Source organism: Alternaria postmessia, assembly GCF_024291825.1.
Source record: "Alternaria postmessia strain BMP 2775 chromosome Unknown scaffold_45, whole genome shotgun sequence".
NCBI classification, from domain to species: domain Eukaryota; kingdom Fungi; phylum Ascomycota; class Dothideomycetes; order Pleosporales; family Pleosporaceae; genus Alternaria; species Alternaria postmessia.
The window spans coordinates 190,758-210,253 of NW_026260118.1; the positions used below are offsets into that span (position 1 = coordinate 190,758).

General features: G+C 50.5%; 6 protein-coding genes across 6 annotated transcripts; 2 read left to right on the top strand and 4 right to left on the bottom strand.

Annotated features, from left to right (window-relative positions):
* Window positions 1-1,045: 1,045 nt before the first annotated feature.
* J4E82_007099 (uncharacterized protein) lies at window positions 1,046-2,792 on the bottom strand (the record flags this gene model as incomplete). The annotated part of the gene is made up of 2 exons (XM_051733348.1): window positions 1,046-1,959; window positions 2,030-2,792. The coding sequence occupies 2 exons, from the start codon at window positions 2,790-2,792 to the stop codon at window positions 1,046-1,048; spliced, it is 1,677 nt and encodes a 558-aa protein (XP_051586950.1).
* Window positions 2,793-3,158: 366 nt separating this feature from the next.
* On the bottom strand, window positions 3,159-4,121 carry J4E82_007100 (uncharacterized protein; the record flags this gene model as incomplete). The annotated part of the gene is made up of 3 exons (XM_051733349.1): window positions 3,159-3,662; window positions 3,720-4,051; window positions 4,100-4,121. The coding sequence occupies 3 exons, from the start codon at window positions 4,119-4,121 to the stop codon at window positions 3,159-3,161; spliced, it is 858 nt and encodes a 285-aa protein (XP_051586951.1).
* A 3,110-nt stretch (window positions 4,122-7,231) lies between these two features.
* J4E82_007101 (uncharacterized protein) lies at window positions 7,232-8,158 on the bottom strand (the record flags this gene model as incomplete). Its single annotated transcript, XM_051733350.1, has 1 exon — window positions 7,232-8,158. One exon carries the CDS (start codon window positions 8,156-8,158, stop codon window positions 7,232-7,234), a length of 927 nt encoding a protein of 308 aa, XP_051586952.1.
* Window positions 8,159-8,704: 546 nt separating this feature from the next.
* On the top strand, window positions 8,705-10,048 carry J4E82_007102 (uncharacterized protein; the record flags this gene model as incomplete). Its single annotated transcript, XM_051733351.1, has 1 exon — window positions 8,705-10,048. One exon carries the CDS (start codon window positions 8,705-8,707, stop codon window positions 10,046-10,048), a length of 1,344 nt encoding a protein of 447 aa, XP_051586953.1.
* A 208-nt stretch (window positions 10,049-10,256) lies between these two features.
* Window positions 10,257-11,433, bottom strand: J4E82_007103 (uncharacterized protein; the record flags this gene model as incomplete). Its single annotated transcript, XM_051733352.1, has 4 exons — window positions 10,257-10,298; window positions 10,355-10,892; window positions 10,944-11,169; window positions 11,220-11,433. The coding sequence occupies 4 exons, from the start codon at window positions 11,431-11,433 to the stop codon at window positions 10,257-10,259; spliced, it is 1,020 nt and encodes a 339-aa protein (XP_051586954.1).
* Window positions 11,434-14,321: 2,888 nt separating this feature from the next.
* Window positions 14,322-15,851, top strand: J4E82_007104 (uncharacterized protein; the record flags this gene model as incomplete). The annotated part of the gene is made up of 1 exon (XM_051733353.1): window positions 14,322-15,851. The coding sequence occupies one exon, from the start codon at window positions 14,322-14,324 to the stop codon at window positions 15,849-15,851; it is 1,530 nt and encodes a 509-aa protein (XP_051586955.1).
* Between the last annotated feature and the right edge of the window lie 3,645 nt (window positions 15,852-19,496).

Sequence of the window (19,496 nt, forward strand, 5' to 3'; positions counted from 1 at the left end):
GCTCAGCATCCTCAAGCCCTATTCAGGCCGCCTTCCACACATCACGGCAGCATCGCATGCTCACGGCCGCTCGAGTCGTACAACGTCAGGAGGATTAGGTACAGGGTGCAAGACGGATTGCAGGTGGCCCTACGAGCAGCGGATGGAGGATTGGCATACTGGTGGGAAGTGCAGGACTTATGGTCAAGACAGTAAGAGACGGAATATACAGATCTCGCTGGGATCTCGCTTTGGGCCTACAAGGCTGCTTCGGCAGACCTCATGGCTGGTGGTTGATGATCTGGAGGACATTCATTCTCACATCAAAGTGCTGGAGGACAGACAGTCTATGGTGCTTCGGTACTAAGCTGGGCCTACCTTGGAGATGTTAGTCCGCTAGCCTGTCGTTCGTCGCGGCCCAGATCATCACCCCTGCATACCTCGATGGCGGCCCTTATGGGTCTGGATCAACTTCGAGAAATGCAGCATGCGAAAGGTTATGAGAGACTCGAGGTGAACATACCTGCAGTCGGTGGTCGATGTTTGGGTTGGGTTTGAGAGCTTTGGACATTGTGCTGATGGCTGGTGGATTTGGGCTTCATCGGGTTGGATTGAATCTTGGTTGGACTTGGGTTGGACTTCACTCTTTCTTCTTCTTCATGGTATCGCCTCAGCATCAATGCATCCATTTGCCTCACAAGACCTCTTCTTTTGTTTGCTTGACTTGACTTCTTGATCAATCACCTTTTTCTTCATTCGTTCTCCTTACTTGATATGGCTGCTCTCTCTCAAGAACCCCTGTTGGCTTGATTGTGTCTTTTACCAACTTCACTTTTGACTTGATTATATTTTCGTCTCTAGCTTGGTGCTTCTTGCACAAGATGTGTCACTTCATTCAACCTTAGGTTTCTCCTACTTTCGACAGTGTTATGCCTCTAATTCTACCTAATGTATATACCTTTGCTACGTACTCTTACATCACAGACTATGTCGCATGCTACTAATATGCATTATAATGTAGTTATTGTCTATGGGAAGTACCTGAACTTAAGTTGCGGCTGCGTTCTTAAACATGTCTTCTCCTAGCCCACTTGCTCAAATACTCCCTTCCCTCAAGTCTCCAAGTATCCTCCTCAACATAGCTCCCATTGTACCCTCTCCCCTTTGCCTGGATAACAAGATCAAATCCTTGTGCACTCTCGTTGTACTGCGGCCACAGTGGCAGTGCTTTGCTATTAGGATCGCCACTAGCAACAAAGTTAATCCATTGCGCGCTCATCTGATTGCTTAACGCTCTGTACTCCTCCCACGGCCCATAGAAGTTGGGGTTGGCGAAGACAAAAGCCACCTCTGTGAAGTGCGCGACACCCTTGTATGCGCGCGCGCTGCCGCCTTCATTAGCAGTGTTGTTGTTCTGCCAGGGGAGCGTGTTGAAGCGGTAAATATACGTGGGCGAGTATTTGGAGTAAGCGCGGGCGTCCGTGAGGCGGGGTGCATGGTAGAATGCGTCGCCCATGATGGCAGCTATGCGCTTGTACTGGAGACCCTGCTCTGCAAAAAGCTGCACGTCGGTGTTAAGGGGTATGCCCAGGGTGGGGTCGTTGGGATAGAGCTCCATGATATGCTGGACAACCGTATCAGGGAAGTCGAAGCCTGTGCTGCCGGCGAGGTAGGCACGAAGATCTTCGTCGGTGTTGATGACACCGTCCGCAGGCGCGTTGTCGGTACCTTCATCAGAGTTGGTACCGTAGAGGTGGGGGATATGAGCGAAACGGCCTGAAGCGAGCAGTTCCGTAGGATAGGCAGGAATGATGTCTCCATCGACAGTCGGGTACCAGCCGGGACCTTGAACCGGAGCCGCAAGTAACGGGAACATAATCTCATAAGGCACTGTGCGCAGGCACTCCAGTGTGTCAACTTCATTAGAGCAGTTCGTTTTGTTAACGACGTTATCGTAGATGGGCTGATACCAATCAGTACCTAGAAGGCGCGTGTGCCAATTTAGTGTGTGTCAATCACATAGAGTTCTACAGGGACATCTCTTACTCACCATTGTACCAAGCCGTTGCCGCAGATCCGGACTCTTGTATGCTGCGGTGAAACAAGCCATCTGTACGGCCACCGTAGGACATGAGTAGCTGGCCTACTGCAAAGCTTCCAGCAGACTCGCCCCAGATGGTCACTGTGTTCTTGTCGCCGCCAAAGGCTCCAATGTTCTCTGAGATCCAGGCGAGTCCTTTGCGCATGTCGCGAAGTGAGAGGTTTGTCTGGCCGGTACCCTGGATCTCTCGAGAGTACATCATACCCCATCCGCCTTTACGGTAGTTGATACTAGCAGCAATGATAGGTCGACCAATCTCTACGCTTCGCTGGACAATATATGTGAGGTTATAATTCGCAAGCGCGCTGGTGCCAACTTGATAACTGCCTCCATGAATCCACAATGCAACTGGCAGCTTCGCGTGATCGCCAGCTGAAGAACCGGCTGGGCGAACAATATTGATGCTCAGACAGTCTTCGCTCATGCTGAAGCTAGTATCTGATGGGTCTGGACAGGTATCTCCGTATGATTTGGCGGGGCGCGTGCCGTTCCATGTCGAGTTCAAAGACTGTGGTATGCGAAAACGATTCTGACTTCCGGTATCTTGCGCATACGGAATGCCTAAGAAGAGGTCCTGATTGAACGAGGGAAGATGTAAGCCTTCGTATGTTCCATTCAAAACAGCGACTGTAGGCCCCGCAGCACTCGCTATTGTTGTCAGGAAGCACGTTGCTAAGACCCCCACTTTCCAAGCTCTTGTGATGGTTGCCATGATGCTGACTGGTATCTGGCGGGAAGAATACTGTAAGGAACTTGAATGCGGAGAACCTGTACTTGTATGTCGTAGCTAGCTGCATCCCGAATCTAGCGATGATAGGGCATATCTTTAGAAGCACCGAAAAGGGCCTGCATCGTGACGTGATAGCCCTCCCACTCTTGTGGTGGACAAGCATATCCAGCGCGATCGGCAGTGCATGTTCGGCAGTCCGCGCCAATCAGGAAGGTCAGTACGAACCTTGCATATCTGCGAAGTTTCCGACGCATACAAGCTGCAAGTTCTTGTCACAAGCACACAACATCGCGCAATTCCGAGGTTGATAATCGCGGAACCGGAATCTGAGACCTGAGCGATGGTAGCCTAGAACAGCTTCGATAGAAAGCTTTTTCTCTTTTTTCCTGTTTCTTTCTCCGGTAACCCTGTCGCTGTGTTTGGTGCAGAGAGTAATGTATTCCCAGGTAGCTCTACTGGCATATTTGCAACACCGTAGTGCGGTGTCTTCTCCACGAATGCGACAGCTGGTACCGCATTCTGCTGTATAGGGCTTGTGTATATAGGCAATGGTGAGCTCGGTGCCGATTGTGGCGACACCGGAATGGCCATAGGTAGCCGCGAAGCATTGATGATATGCGTTGACTGCGGTTGAAGATATGTTTGCGCTGGTACTTGTTGCGCATGCGCATATGATTGTGCCTGTAGCGGAACGGTATGTTGCATTCGTGAGTGCTCAACGGCCCAGAGATCGAATACTTCAGTCATGAGTCGCATCCATTCTGAAGGAGCTCCTTGGAAGTTGTACTTGACGGTCCGGTCCTGGAATGCGATGAAGTAGTGTTGCTTGTTATACGGCGAAATGGCGACGTACTGGCAACATCAGTGCTGCACTCATGCGATCAATCGGAACATATCCTCTGTACTTACATTGACTGTACCCGGCGCAGCTTCAGCAAGGATCTTATTCAAAGAGTTGTAATAACCTCTCAAGTTCCACGCCAAGTCGCCGTTTGAGAACAAGACGAACCAAGCGTCTTTCATTCCAATGCCAACACAAGTTGGTGTAACTAGCGACTTCTTCACTCTGCTCTCAAGGTCCGAAGGTATACCGGCCCATATCGAGCCATGTCCGGGTGCGCATGCGAAGTAGCTGAAGTTCTGGCCAAAGGTCACAAAACAGGAGCGGGCCGCATTTGGGAACGACTTGATCCATCGCGCGAGATCAGGATAGTTGACATCGAAGTACGTTTGCGAGTGGACTGTGTTTGATTAGTTTCCATATTGGACAAGAGGGGCCTGGCCCGCACCGCCATCTGCCATGCGTTTCATGGCCGCGGAGTTTAGGCCGGGGCAGGCACTTACAGAGCTTATCCTCCCCATCTAAAGTCTTGCAACCTGCATACCAGATCGGCTCTGGGGAGTCTATCTGGGGCGCGAGGGCGAGGCAATAAGGGCTAGCGATTCTCCATTCTGGGCTCATGGAGCTATTGAACAACTGACGAAGCGTATGCGGGATTTCATGACTGCACGCTGTTAGCCATGCCTCGCGTCTTTCTTTACCATGCTTACAATTTCCAGGTTTGAGGACAGTCGAAGAAGAAGCTGTTTCGCGGCCCAAACACAAAGGATATCTCCGGCATCTTGTTAATTACACGCGCCGCAAGACTGTACAGGCGAGACAGAGAAAGGAAGCTGCGATCATGCGCACATTGTGAGGCGTCCGCCCAAGGACGTGGCGGGCTTTGGGGGCCGCAACCAGCAACACCAATTGGTGATACGAAGCCGGCAGCACGCATGCATATGTCTCACACATGCAACGGCCTCGAAAACATGTACAGATATGCATCGCATGCCTAATCTCACATCTAAGCGAACAGTAAGACTTAATCGACAGCCGGATCAACACCACCTCTCTTTGCTGCTTCGACAGACCACATATCCTCCGTAATCCAAGGCGGAACAGATCTCGGCCTAACCGCCAACCCCTTGTAACTTTCGAGCTGTTGCTTTGGCACCACGAACACAAAGCGGAAGTTGATCATGCGAGAGTATTGCTCAAGATCGACAGCAGTCTCACTCCAGAATTCCATGATATTGAATGGGTGCGTGCGAAACAGGCCATCAACAAGGAGACGAACAACGACTGTTGATTGCCGCCGCATGTGTCGCATCGTGCGCTGAAAGAAATTCTGGAACTTGCGGCCATTTGTGATTGGACTGCTTTGCGAGAGTTCAACAGAGAACAACGTGCCTATTCGGATGTTGCGGTCTTTGTCACCGCTAAACAACCATGGTAGAATGACATTGGCTGATGCTCCTGTTTCTTCAATCTCTGCTGCACGACACTCACCAATGAGTTTAAGCAGGTGTTTGATGAAATATAAGGCGCTGTCGTAACGGTTCGGGTTGATGCGAATGGTCAACACTGGGGGGCCTAAAATTTCAATTCTTCGACGGTGCAGGATAGGACCAGCTTCTTCTGCGACTTGCTTGCATGTCTGGAGTATTGCTGAGTGTAAATAATCGTAGTAGATTCGGGCATTAGTGAGAGGGAGTTAGCGACGCGTAGTTCCTATGATGTTGTCGTATATCATAAGTCGAAGTTCCTTCGAGAGTCTCATGAAGAGATGGAACGTAGGATGGCTTGAACTTGTCAGCGGATGCAACTTAACCGTTGGCTCGGTCTCTAGAAGACGCACATGATGCGATTCGTTCGCAGGGATTTGGCTTGCCTTGTAGCTTTGTCAGACTTGGATTGGGTGGGCAGAAGGACACATTTGAGCTTTTTGGTAACATGGCGTAGCATTCTCGGGCCAGACAGGCAATATCTGCATCAATAATCAGCGACTGTAGTAGAAAGGTAAGAAAACGAGGTGGCGGATTGCCAGAACAGTATAGTGTGTAGCATCTTCACGACAACAGTTGCGTGATGTTTGCATTCTTCCAATGCTTTGAATTGTAGAAGTACAGGAAGTGATAGAAAAACATCATATGCGACCACAACCCTAACCTCCCACACAACAAATAGTGTGATGTATGTCGTTCCAAACTCCGGCCGTGCATTTCTCAAGTCCTACCATCTTTCTAGATGTGAACCAGCCCATGTATTTTGTCATAGACGTCGCGAGCCTCAGCAACCAGCTGCTCCTTCTTGACCCGAGGTGCCAAGTGACGTTGCCCTACCCAATTTACGAGACACTCAATCTGTCCGTCACTCCCAGCCTTGTGCGCTTGTATCCGCTTACAGGGCCACTCCCAGCTCGCGTCTTCACCTGCCTTCAAAGATCAAACGCCCCAGCCTTCCTCCATCGCTCCGTGCTCCTCCTCGTGATCCAGAGCCCATTGACGAAAGAAAGCAGCTATCCATGACTCTTCTCCAAGCGGATAGTCATCAGGATCAATTTCGCGGGATAGGACGTGAGTATGGTTGAGCTTGGGTGCGCTAAGCTCTGGGCCATAGCGATGGCGAGTATCCTGGACGTTAACGGCGAGCAAGAAAGGGTCAAGTAGCTCAGCAAAATCAAGTCCCGGGTGGTATTGCCATCAGTATCGCTTCAGCGTTGTGCGAACATGAGTGAGGGGGATTTGCTCGGTGTTATTGTTTTTTGATAGCGTATAGGCGTCACCCTGTTGAGCAAGCTGGCGAAGGGCATCTTTAACGCTACCAAGCATCTCTTTAGCACGGACTGACATCACAAGCGACCCTGCCGGCGTATCCCCACTTGCCCCAGCGGCAAACAGCTCGCAAGCATCCGGTCGTAGGGGAAGGTAGGCGCCACGGCACGGCAGCGGACAGTTTGTGCTCGAGGAAAAGTGTCTCGATGTACCCCCGGCAGAGAACATGAGAGCGTCCCATTTTGACTAGTGCCACTTCCTTGCCATCATTTGAGGTGCAACTGTTCTCCTCCAAACAGATCGGGCGTTGTGCTCTCTCCACCACTAGCTGCCTGGTAGCACAGATGATGGTCATTGAGCGAGGACATGGCTTCACGCTCGATTTGCGTTTCGAGGGAGGCGATTTCAGAAGCTCCTGGTCAAGCGATGGAGCCTTGCACTTCCCGGGACTCGTCCATAGGCCAGTAACGTCAGTACTGATGGTATCGAAGCAAGGAAAGGACATCCTGGAAGGCTATGATCGCAATGTGCCAAGGTTCTGAAGACCAGACCAATGGATGGCGAAATATCACAGGAAGAGCATCATTCAAGGCTCGGAGGTAGGCTTGCTTGGCGTCGAAGCCTGAGATGAAGTGCGCGAGATTACAATCTTTGAAATAGAGGAAACCGCGTCGTGCCGCAACTTCTCCGCATGGGAAAGAACGTCTCGTGGAGATACGCGAATGGCAGGATTGGCAGCCAGCATACAGAGGTAACGGAGGAGCGAAAGACAACAGGTGCTGCAGGATGAGTAGGACACCAGAAGGGGCTTGCCAGCGGCGTCATTAACCAACATGTTGCACGATAGGTACTTTCTTCTCTCTTACAATAGGTATCTCCTCCTCGTAAATCTCCTTCACTTGTGTACCAGGAAATTCCTTCCTGAGCTCTTCACCTAGAAAGTGTATACCCCAGTCCTCAGCTTGCCGATGCCCCACGCAGGCTACCGACATGCCCAGCGCTTTCGCAGCTTCTATGCCACTGGCTCTTGGTTGGCCAGTCAAGTAAAGGACATGGCTACCATCTCCACCTTCTGCTATCCAGCCACGCTCCTGAGCCATTTCCAACACGCGATGCACCTCGTCCTCGTTAAACGCGTTCATGATCGCGACGATACTAATCTCGCCCGAGTGCCCTTCTTGCGCGAGTTCTGACTCACCAAACTCGACCTGTATGCGACCAAGAAGCTTGTGAAGAGGTGTAGAGACCTGGCCTACAATCCCAATCTTCCTCTGAGGGTCTCCCTTGTAGCCCTGGACACAAAGACAGTCTGTCGTCTTTATTCCCAAACGTTCTGCCAGCACCGTGTTCCAACCCACCGTGAGCACCTCATCAAAAGACGTGTGACTCGAAAGTACGAGCGTCCCTTTGCGCACACTGCGCCTATCGAGGTTGAAGGGTCGATGCAGGAAGCACAGCGTCCGTGGCGGCCGAGGATATATCTTGGGGATGGTGGCCGTTGCGCCGATCGTGCTCTCGTCTAGTGGGTAGCCGATCAATGAGTAGACGCCTGGCGTAGGAGTAACGCTCAGCACAATCTGCTCGACTACAGCCGTCTGGGCGTCGTATCGAGGATGTCGTGGTACGTGGTAGAGTCGCTGGACATCGTTCTCTTTCAGTGGTAGAAACGTCTCGACGAAGCGCGTCACAGCCGCGTGTGTGGGCTTCTTCGGTCGCGACATTGTGAGGATGGAGGTCAGTAATCTGTTCATTAGCACTGATCAAAAAAAGACCTTCGAAAGCTTTGCGACTTTTGGCTTCGAGTACGTCATCATCGCTTGTAAACCATGAAGCGGTAGGCGTTCGAACTCCGCCCTGTCCTCCATCACGAAAGTCGCCACCAGATGCACGTCTGGAAACAATAGAGCGCGTTCTGAAGACTGTGTTCGTCACGCCATGCTGTGAAGAGCAATTGAAAGTGGCATTGTAACAGCCTTCAACGCGCTCTGATCCGACGGAAAGAGGCTAATCCCATTGCGGTCTAGTCTCAGAATACCAGCCATCCCACCCGTTTGCACATAGATGTCTCAATACCATACAGCTTGTATAGAACTTTGATTCCTTGGTTATGGCGCTGGAACGGTTGCAGCAAGTCTACCAGGCCGTGACCATCCATGTCCATAGTCAACGCTGTGACTAAGTGCACTATTTCCCTCGGCTTCTCTATCTTTCGCTCGAGTTCGCTCCGAACATCGAGTCATACCTCACCTGCCGTTCGACTTTCTCTTCTTGGATTTCAGTCGCGCAGTCTTGTCACTATGAGAGTTACCACAGCTATTACTCCAGCCATTGTAGGCGCTTTACGATGCCAGAAAGATTCTTATCTGCAAACGCTCGACACGGAAGTCGTATCGTGCGAGGAATTCGTGCCCCCAAAGTCCTCACAGCCAAATGGCAAGTCAAAGACGAAGAAGTCCACGGATCCGACCAAGGGCCTTGAGAATGGGGATGTAGCAGGAAGCAAAACATGGCTTGTTGAGCTCGCGGACTCAGTACTATTCCCAGAAGGTGGTGGGCAGCACACAGACTACGGCGTGCTCACCATCCTCAAAGACGAGCGCAAAGAAGCTATCCCGATAAGAAATATGCAACGTCATGGTCTCCGTTGCATCCACTTCTCCCCTGCACCACTTGAGCCTGGAACACCAGTTCGTCAAACTGTCGATTTCGCCCGTCGCTGGGATCTCATGCAACAGCATACCGGTCAGCATCTCCTCTCCGCCGTCATGGACTCTATGGATCTGCCCACCCTTGGGTGGAGTATGGGTCAACCTGGAGAGATGAACTACGTCGAACTGCCACGGAAACCGTCAGAAGAGGAGCTTCAAACCATCCAAACGGAATGCAATGCCAAGATCAGGAAGAGTATGCCTATTACAGTGGAAACACCAGAAGGCAAGGGAAGCGACAGCCTACCAGAAGACTATGACAGAGAGAAAGGCGTTGTACGGTTCATCAAGATTGGTGACATGGATTATAACGCTTGTTGCGGGACGCATCTGCAAAACTCGTCGCACATCAACATCATATTATTACACCATATGCAGTCCGTACGAGGTACCAACTGCCGGCTGTTCTTCACCGCGGGAGATCGTGCGATAAAGATGGCTACCGAGTCGATCACCGGTCTTCGCTCCATTGCTGTGTCATTATCATCTGGTTCTGCCCCTGCAGACGTCGCGGCTGGTGTGCAAAGGATAAGCGACCAAGTCTCCGAAGGACGAAAGAAAGTCAACAAGTTACTAGCTGAGATTGCAGCATTTGAGGGAGACCGCATAAGGAGCCATTTGCAAGGCCAGACCACCGCATTCATGCATCGTGGAGCGGATGGTCTCGATTTCATCAATCTAGTCCTTTTTGAAATCAAGGATTTCGTTAAAGAGCGAGAAGTTGTTGTTGTGCTGTGTTCGGGTGAGATTAAGAGCTCCGGATCCATTGTTGTGTTTGGCAAACCAGACTTGGTAGAGAAGATGGCCGTGAAGGTCAAGGAAGTTGTGAGCACAGCGAAGGGTGGCGGCAAAGGTGAGAAGTGGCAAGGCAAGGTTACCGAGTGGCAAAAGGGTGAAATCGAAGCATTGAGAGAAGCTGTTCACACGCAGTAGAAGCTTTAGATATATATAGAAAGAGAGAGGTATGTACAAGAAAGCCATATTGAACAAAGAGAAAATTGGTATAGAGCAGTTGTCCAAACCCGCCCCTCCAAAGCAGTATAATGTAGGAGAAAAGGTATTTACATTGAAAACAAAACCAGATGATCATAGACTGGAGGAAAAGATGAAGCGAAAGAGTAGGAGAGGGGTCCTCAAGTCTTTAGACACTGTACACCTTGACGGAGTTGACGAGCCAGTATGTCTAATTATTGTTAGCACAAACACTTTTGTGTAAAGCATAGCACAATGAAGACTTACATCTGAAAAGCTCTGTGGCTGGTTTGCCACATAAGCATTGCAACTCGGGTTAATCTGCGAGCAGGAGTTTGAGCCCCAGACGCCGCCCGCCCAATCCCCACAGAATGTTATGTCAAATACGATATTCAGGTCCTTGAACCTGGCATTGTAATCACAACCTGCGCCGAAATTCGCGATCGGAGTACCCCAAGTCGCAGGATCAGGGTTACCGTTCCGGATGTTCGCTGGTACATCCCGAGTAGCAAAGTACCATACTTTGATGCCAGAAGATGTCCATAAAGTGGCGTATACACCACCGCCATTAGCGTTGAAAGGTGTACCGTATGTGACAGGGTTGTTGGCTGAGATGCCGCAGCCGTTGAAGCCGCCGCCGGCACCACAATCTCCTGTTAGACGGCTTCCAGTTTCCCCACCTGGGCCGATGGAAGGGTTGCAACCCGGGGATGTGTGGAGAGTGACTTGATTGGAAGGGCTCATGTGTACGCCTTCGTAGATGTCTATCTCGCCTTGGTTTGGCCAGTTAGGACCGACCATCCAACTGTGCAATGTAAGCGTGACGTCGTATGACAAGAGCAGGCAGATGACTCACAAAGCTGGCCATGAACCGCATGCACTCCCAGGAACATGTGCGAAGTCTGCAATAACAAGCGCACGGTTGTAGGCTGTCTTGCTTTGGACACGTACACTCTTTCGACCGGGGCCATTGGGGTCGAGTCGAGATGTTGAGTCTACACCCATGTATACCTGGCCGTTCTGTGTCTTCATTAGACCGAACTGCTGGGCTTCTTGCGCATTGACATAGTCCACAAAGCCATCTACAATTCTTGTCAGGCCATGCTACTGGAATGAGGACCAACGAACATACGTGTGGGGTCGGCAATGTCTTGGACATCAAACTTGCTCGCCCAGTTACTCGAGTCGTACGTATCGATCAAGTTGTAGGCAGCCGATGCATGCACATCATTTGAAGAGGAGTAAACAAAGGAGGTTCCATTAGGCCATGAACCAGGTCCTGCTGGTAGTGCGGTAGCACAGCGCCAAAGGAACGGAATAGAAACGAACAGTGACTTGAGGGACATGATGTTGTATGTACAAAAGGTTGAGATGTGTCGTCGTACAGACATCAAAGCCGGGATTGTTTGATATACTTATAGCCATGCGCATCTTTTTCGCAATGAATATGTGCATGCTCATATGCCCCCTGGCTAAGGACGAACGACACACTTGGGTCGGCTGCACTTGGCAGAGGGAGATCCTGTCGGAGAGATTGCATGACCTACTGGCTCGCCGTATACACATACCATTGGTCGTCGAAAGCAGATTAGGGACAAAAGCCTTGCAATGTTACAGCACTTGTGAGGACGTAGTCGCAAACTTCGAATGGTCCCGGAAAATTCGCCCAGTTGAGCAGTTCGAAATTGCTTGTAGAAAAACGTGGACGTGCCGCATGATGAAGGTCTAGACACTTGTAGCCTCGTGGTAGGAGTAGTGGCGGTTAGGCTCGCTGGATGTTTGGCGGTTTCAGTAGTTTTGCTGGTGAACTGCTTCTGAGGCTCGTGAGTGGTGGAGAGGTATCGCCATTTCATCAAACGGGCCCTGTTCCCGCGGACCGCATCGCGACGCGACAAGTGAGCCGAGGAAAAGACAAAGTGTTCTGGGGAGAAATGAATAGTTGCGACTGTGAAAAGGAGTTGATTGAAACCGAGCTCACGACTTTGCTTTCTCCAGACGTTGGTCCAACGTACATTCCGTGGTCTGTTCGGGGATAGCGCTGTCACCGCTTGAACAGCGACTGCCTACTTTGCCCGACGCATCTTGCTCTCCCACTCATGCTAGGATCATTTCACAGAGCCTCGGGACCGACATGAGTCGATTTGCGGTTGGTAACAAAGAGATTTAGATGAAGTTTTGGAAAGTTGTGATACCGACCCCGCAGTGTCTTTCCCCATGGTTGTGGCATCTGATGATGTTCGAGGTCACACCGGGCGGCTCCCGCGTCAGACAGGGACTTTTCCGACGGCGCATTTGTCGGTGTATGCCTCAACCCCGGATTAGCATCGCATGCGGGGGGCTCGCGTGGTTCTACGTAGCACTGCTTAGGTCGACTAGAGAAACTAAGTGCATACCTTCTGGGTCTCCTGTTACGAACCCTTCACCGCTCAAATCGCACGATAGAAACTTGCTGAAGAGCCAATTCCAATCGAATTCACGGAGAAACAGGTCGGGTACATCGTTCTGACGAGGAAACTTGATGTGTTAGTTGCGGTCGCGACCGTCGAGGACGATCCATTACACACAACCTTGTATCAACGCGGCTTCCAGAAACCAAGAATGGTATTTGACAAGAGACGATGGAGCCGTGACACGAAGCCAACATATTCCTATCGTCCTCCAGGATACAGATCTACCAATCATACTGTTGTCAGTGTACATATACAGTACCGTATTGGAAGCGGCATATGTTGACGCACGGCTTGCTTGAACAAAGAGAAGACATAGACCTGACACTTAGAGAATATTGGCTGTGCTACCCATCATAGTCACTAGCGTATCTGCTCAACGCATAGACTTCAGTTGTTCTGTTCTCACTATCCAACAGCACTCATCACTTTTCATGTTCCAAAGCTGATATTCTAACATCTTACACGTACAGCTAGTCATCATGTGTGCTGTCGTTATATATGTGTCATTGGCTAGAAGTTACGAAGCCGACTCCAACGATTATAGTCAACTATATAGCACTCAAGTTGCACAGCTATCTGGGCATAGTATCGGGAGTCGAGGATAAAAAAACCAAATTGACTTTAACGGATCAGTCACTCTTGTTGCATCGTCCACCGAGTTCCCCAGCCGGCTATACTATGCGCTTCTCTCTGCTTCTTAGGATGATTGAAGACGCTCTGACTCTTGGCTGTAGGGTCAGATTTTGTCCTCCTCACATTCAAGATGTGGAAGCATGGTGACATTGTGATCTAAGCACATAATCGCGGATCACCGTGAGATCAGCACACTAGCAGTCAAAAGCTCTGTTCAGAGCATGTTTGGTACAAAATCGATGAGTCTCCTGTTGACTTCCACTCATGAAGGCTTCTATGCTCAGGTGGAGTTTCCGCCCTCTTCGTACGTGAGCGTCATGTAGCTGAAATGTCATATAGAAAACCTCACCACACTGCATCAATGTGGGAAAACCAATGAGATACTGACTCAATGTTGTTGCGTGCTGAGGTGCAAGCTACTTTTAATGGAAAGAAAATGTCCGTTGAACGCACCACAAGATAGATAGTCGGCAAGATGAAAGACTGTGTTGTCGCTTGAAACCTCGAGCATACTCATCGCGAACAGTCCTTAGAGGCACGTATTGGTGAACATTGTTCACACTATAAACTACTGATTTCATTCACACCTAGCCTCGGTATGCTTCACTTTCCTGCAGTCGCCGCGGTGAACACTCACAATATCACTCACTGTAGCGTTTGTCATGTTCTTCTACTCGCAAAAGCATTGTAGCAGACTCATGTATTCACCAAAATGTAGGGCCTTTGTTGCTCACTCCGGTGGTACAATGACTCCCTTTGGACTATATGAACAGATTTTACTATACTCTACTTTAGATATAGCCGCAAAGTACAACTGAGAAGCAACAGCAACGAGGAACGCAACGGAAAGTACGAACAGCATCGGCTCACGCAGCCCTACCACGTCTTCGAAGACGATGTCTTCTTCAAAGAACATGCAAAAGCTCGCCTCTATCTTCGGAAGCATATCCTTCGGCTGGATCTGGTGGCTTCGGAGTCTAGACACCAATCCTGTTACTACTCCATACCCAATTTGGTGGTATCTCTTCAGCACATTCTCACTAGGTGGCTGGCTCGTTTTCATAATCTACTACACCATAATCAATTCCAACCGAGAGAAAACTCCAGGTCCCAAGCCCCACGAGCTGTGGAATCTTCTTCACGTCGTGCTAATGGCACTTTTAAACGCTACTGTCTTCAAAAGCTTGTCGGTCAAGGACAAAGGACTACTTTGGTTTTCGGCCTTAATGGCGTGGAGATACTATCGCACCATCCTCGCTCTATACTTCTACTTCCGATACGAAATAGCGTCCAATGATTCCCTTCAGGATCTGAAGTTTAAGCCATCAGATTGCACCGTGATTGTACCCACAGTCGGCCCCGCAAACAACCCAGTGTTTAGAGAGATGACCGAACAGATTCTCCGAAACAAGCCTGCCTGCTTGATCTTTTCTGCCAACAGCCCTAACGCCCAAGAGGATATCATGGCCCACATTGAGGACTCGATCAAAACACTCGGTTCGGAAATGGTCACGGAAATCAAGTACACATGTGTCAATCATTCCAACAAGCGCAAGCAGACTTGTCACGCTATCGACATAGTGAAAACTAGGATTACTGTCATGGTCGACGATACTGCCATCTGGAATGAGCAGCTCTTGAACGCAACTCTTCCCGCCTTCAATGACCCAGAAATCGGCCTTGTTGGGACGCGAAAAGTGGTGAGGTACATTCGCCCTAACCGTAATCCCAATATGAGTCTCATGCAGTACTACAAAGCATGGTATTGGGCTGGTCTCTGGAACACTATAGGCGCACTGTATCTCCAGCGTCATAGCTTTGAGACTCAAGCATCGAATACCGCTGATGGTGGTGTTTTTGCGGTATCTGGTCGAACCTTGTTCATCTTGACATCAATCGTCCGGAATGACCACTTCAAAGATCGATTCTTGAACGAACATGTTCTCAAATCTGTCTTCACTTGGCTGACCAGACTGACCAAGTGGCACATTCCGTTTGCAGGCCAGATCCTTACCTACTTCGAGAAGAATGGCCTGAACCAAAACGGATTCGGGCCTCTTCTTGCCGATGATGACAATTTCATCACACGATGGACCATTGACCATGGATACAGCACCAAGATCCAGTCCTCGCCCAATGCAACCATAACCACGGTTTTGGGAAACGTAGAGACGTTCAAGTTCATCGATCAATGCAAACGCTGGAGTCGCACAACATTTCGGCAAAATCCCATTGCGCTGTTCAGCGATCGCACTATCTGGTGGAAATGGCCTATTTCGGTGTGGACAGTGTATTTCCCCTGGATATACAACTTCGCAATGGTATGGGATCTTTTGGCGATCCTTGCCTTCTGTCGATCAGAACTATATCTCGACTCCCCCAATGGAAATACGAGACTCATTCTCCTGGTCTCTTTCATATGGCTGACCAAACTCATCAAAACCTTTCCGTGGTTTTGGGAACATCCTTACGATTTCTTGCTGTATTTTTGGCCCATTCCTGCTTATCCTATGTTTGGGTACTTCCATTCCTATTTGAAGGCTAAAACAGCGGCGACTTGTTGGAATAACGAGTGGAGTGGAAGGAACTTGAAGAAGGCAGAGGCTGTTGCAGGAGCCGTCTCAGGACGCAAGAAAGCAGAAGATGTTTCAGCAATGGTAGCAGGACTCAAAGACGAGTAAATCGGCGGATACGGCCACTCGCTCTCGGAAAGACCGACTGGCGCCAGGATAGAAGTCGAAATGATCAAGCTTGATCAAGCTTGTAATATCTTGGATCGGGAGGAAGTTCGTTTGGCGACTTCATTTCGCGTTTTGTTGTTTTCGATTCCCAGTGTTACTTATAGACGGTAGACAAGGACATGCAATTCTATTCCAGGCTTCTAGGTCAGCTTTGATCTGGATAGGCTATTGTAAGGCGTTTAATAGAAGGTCGCACGTGTACCTACTGGCAGTGTAGATACCATGCTTTGTCTAAAGTGATCTTTATGTATGCCTTGGGATGGCTTCTGTGACCAGGTTCCGGGTTATTGCTGCGAGAGATCACAGCTCTCGGATGGGAGGCGGCAGCCTGTGTAAGTTGTGAACATTACGGAGCTTGGCACAATCTCCGAAGAATGCGACAGTGCGAACTTGATTGAATGTGGTATGTGGTCTGTCGTAGAAGACATTTTGCTATCACTTTCTAGACTGCTCAGCAGCGGCGACTTCCAGCGGCTGCGGGCCGTTCCAATACGTCATACATATCGGTCATGGATAGATCACATCTTAACAACAACACCGAAGGTATGGACGCAACATTGATTCGACTACAAAGCGAGCGATATCACCAAAAATTCGCCGCAGCTTTGAGATAAACATGAGATGGCGTTCGTACGCTAGGCGCAATTGCTTCATTTGTACTTTCCTCCACCAGAGCTGAAGCCGGTCCCGACATGCTGGAAACATCCGCTCCACCAACTCTACTTTGACTACACCTCTCGCTCCACTTCTACACTACATGTCTTCTGCGAAATCAGCGTATAGCAACAGCGCTTTTGTCGGCCTTCTTTGGTTCCGGCAGGACTGCGATATGCGACAGCGCATTCTTCAATTCCGCCACCATTGTCGATCTAAAGTCACGCGCAGGCAAGGACCTCTCTCAAAATAATTCGTACTGGACGAGGGTCGACAGAGTGGTCGGCGAACAGAAACTCGCATACCGCATACTGCATCAGCCAAAGAGCATGGTATTGGTTGATGTGCAGACACCCTGGACCCTCCACCGCCAAGCTCTGTCACCAGCTTGATGCGATCGCGCGCGCATATGGGAGAGAGTATCGCTTACCTTGATGCTGTCCGGCAGGACTGGGGTTGGCGACGATGGGGGCCAGAACAAGCGGAACGTGTTGGTCTGCTAAAAGAGAGTTGGCGCCAATCAAGTCCTTCGCCGTCGGGTCCTCGAGGAACGTTTCGTGTTGTTGAAGGGTGAACTAACTTTGTTATCTCGTGGTCCCACAAGCCCCTTCGCGGCGCAGAATTGCTTTTGCTTCATGCCAGGTGGTCTGATCACAGGCCCTGCTCGGCCTTAGTCTCAACCCCCCTCTCAACCCCACCGCGACGGTGAAATCTGGTCCGCCTAGGGAGCCATGTGCAGCATGAAGCAGCGCCACTCCAGCCAGCCTGCAGATACAAGGCGGCGCCTGGCGAGACTTTCTGGTACCGTAACCGTGCTCGCGATATAACAGACACACCTTAGTAGTCACGGTTGCCGACACGTGTCTTGGACTCTATCGCGCGAAGCAACGACAGGCTGCGCTACAATAACGGACTGCGTTGTAGGCGCCTTGGAGGATGACGAAAGAGTTTGTCTGCTCCCCCGTACGATTGGGCTTTCCTTGGATACTTGAGTAATACTTCTCTGTCCCCCTGTCAAGATAATGCTCAAGGAGGAATATAAACCCAATGCCTGCCCTGTTACTCATAGGTTTACGGGTTGGGCATCCGGTCATGCGCATTTTGCAACAGGGCTGCGAGGATCATGAGGCTCTGCTCGTGGTGGGCAATCCATCAACCGAAGCCACGGTCTGGACACCCGCATGTGCGACGAAAAAGCATGCGCGGGCACCGGCAGAAGAACTGCTCGTACGTTCACTTCGCATCCATGCTCGCTTTCGGGCCGCCGTCTGTCTCACGTCCCAACACAGCATGGTATAGCACATGGTGCGCGGGAAGGATGATCAACCATCTGGCCGGTGTTTTCATCCCCCCAATTGGGTTTGTGGCTTGCTTGCGGGGTCGCTAGTGCATAGGCGAGGCCGACGCCAACGAATTACCTCTCCGCCATGTCACGGTCAACCCGGTCAACGGTGGTCGACAGTCAGTATGGCGGAGGGGCCCTGTTACGGGCCATGCCGCTCAGCGCTCACATTGTTCTCCTCGGAACTGTGCACCCAGAATGCGAGGTGTGCAATTATGACGAGCCCAAATTTGGCTCACGAGCTCACACAGCTTCGTGTGTGATGGCGCACGGCGCTATCAATCAAGCATGATTACAGCCCATTGAGAATTGAGAACCTGTCATTCGTCCTCCCATCGTTCGTATAGCATGGAGCCCTGAGATTCCGATATCTCAACTAGGGTTCCGGACTATTGGTACTCGCATAGCAAGCAATCCTGTGCTGATCACCCGTCAAAGTGGCTTTGGGCGTCCCCAGTGTCTGTCCATGTTTTGCTGCTGCTGCACTTCTGCGTAGCCTTCCAGAAGAGGATGCGTCGACTAGTGAATCTAGCACCGCGCTCTATTGCAAGCGAAATCGCATCAACATTGGTCTAATCGTCAATCAACGCAAGCGAAGAAAGTAATGCGACGTGGAAGACGGCCTAGATCGTGTCGCACGACTAGTAATGCTGGAAGAAAACTTTGTACCATCGCTGGCTCAACTCCTCGCCCCAAGAGGCATTTGGCACCATTTTGGAGGCCCCTTTCAAGGTGTTGTATTACGTGGGGGTGATGAAATGTTTTGAAGAGCATGGCAGTGGTGGAAAGCCCCTCCGCGCTTATCCTCAGGGTCAGACTATTCACCAATACTCCGGAAGTCGCCAGAGTCCCTGCAAACCTGCTTGACGGCCAATAAGGTTACCGGTGCGGACACCATGAGAGGAAAATGAAACATGTCCTGCATACAGGCGAAGACGATCGTGATCTGGTCAATTATCATTCGGAGAAATGTGCAACACAAAACGAAATGGTCGTGGTCGACCAGCATCTTCGCGAAACAGGCCCTTTACGCTATAGTTCATCTGGTCGGCCCTTTCCTGCGCTGTGTCCCGCATGCCCATATCCAGGACAGGCAGGGTCAATGCTGGTCGCAGGGCGTTCTAGGCCATCGCAACAAGGTGTGGCGGTGCGACCTTCTCCTCTTCCTGAGCGGCCCAAGCACGTCTCTCAGAAGCTGCGGCATGGTTCCTTGATTACTCCGGGGTATCGAGCTCATACACTTAGCGCTAGCGATATCGCGAACCTACAGAACTGTGGCGGTGCGCAATCATAACGCTGAGACATGATGTCTGGCTCCTGCAGTAGCTTGATTACGCCCTCGGATTGAGCTTGGGTTGTTTGCATGACCAAATTAATTGCGTACACGAAACTCAATCATGCCACGACGCTCAGGTTCTATCCAGTCGTAGGTCTAACGCAGTCTTTGGCCTCGCATGTAACCGTTGGTTTTATCGGCGTGAGTCAGACATAGGCTACACTGGAGAGTTGCGTCCTGTCAGATGCCACGGCTTCACTACCGCGTCGAATGCGTGGTTCTCCAGAACTGTGGACTACATTGACAGGAAGCA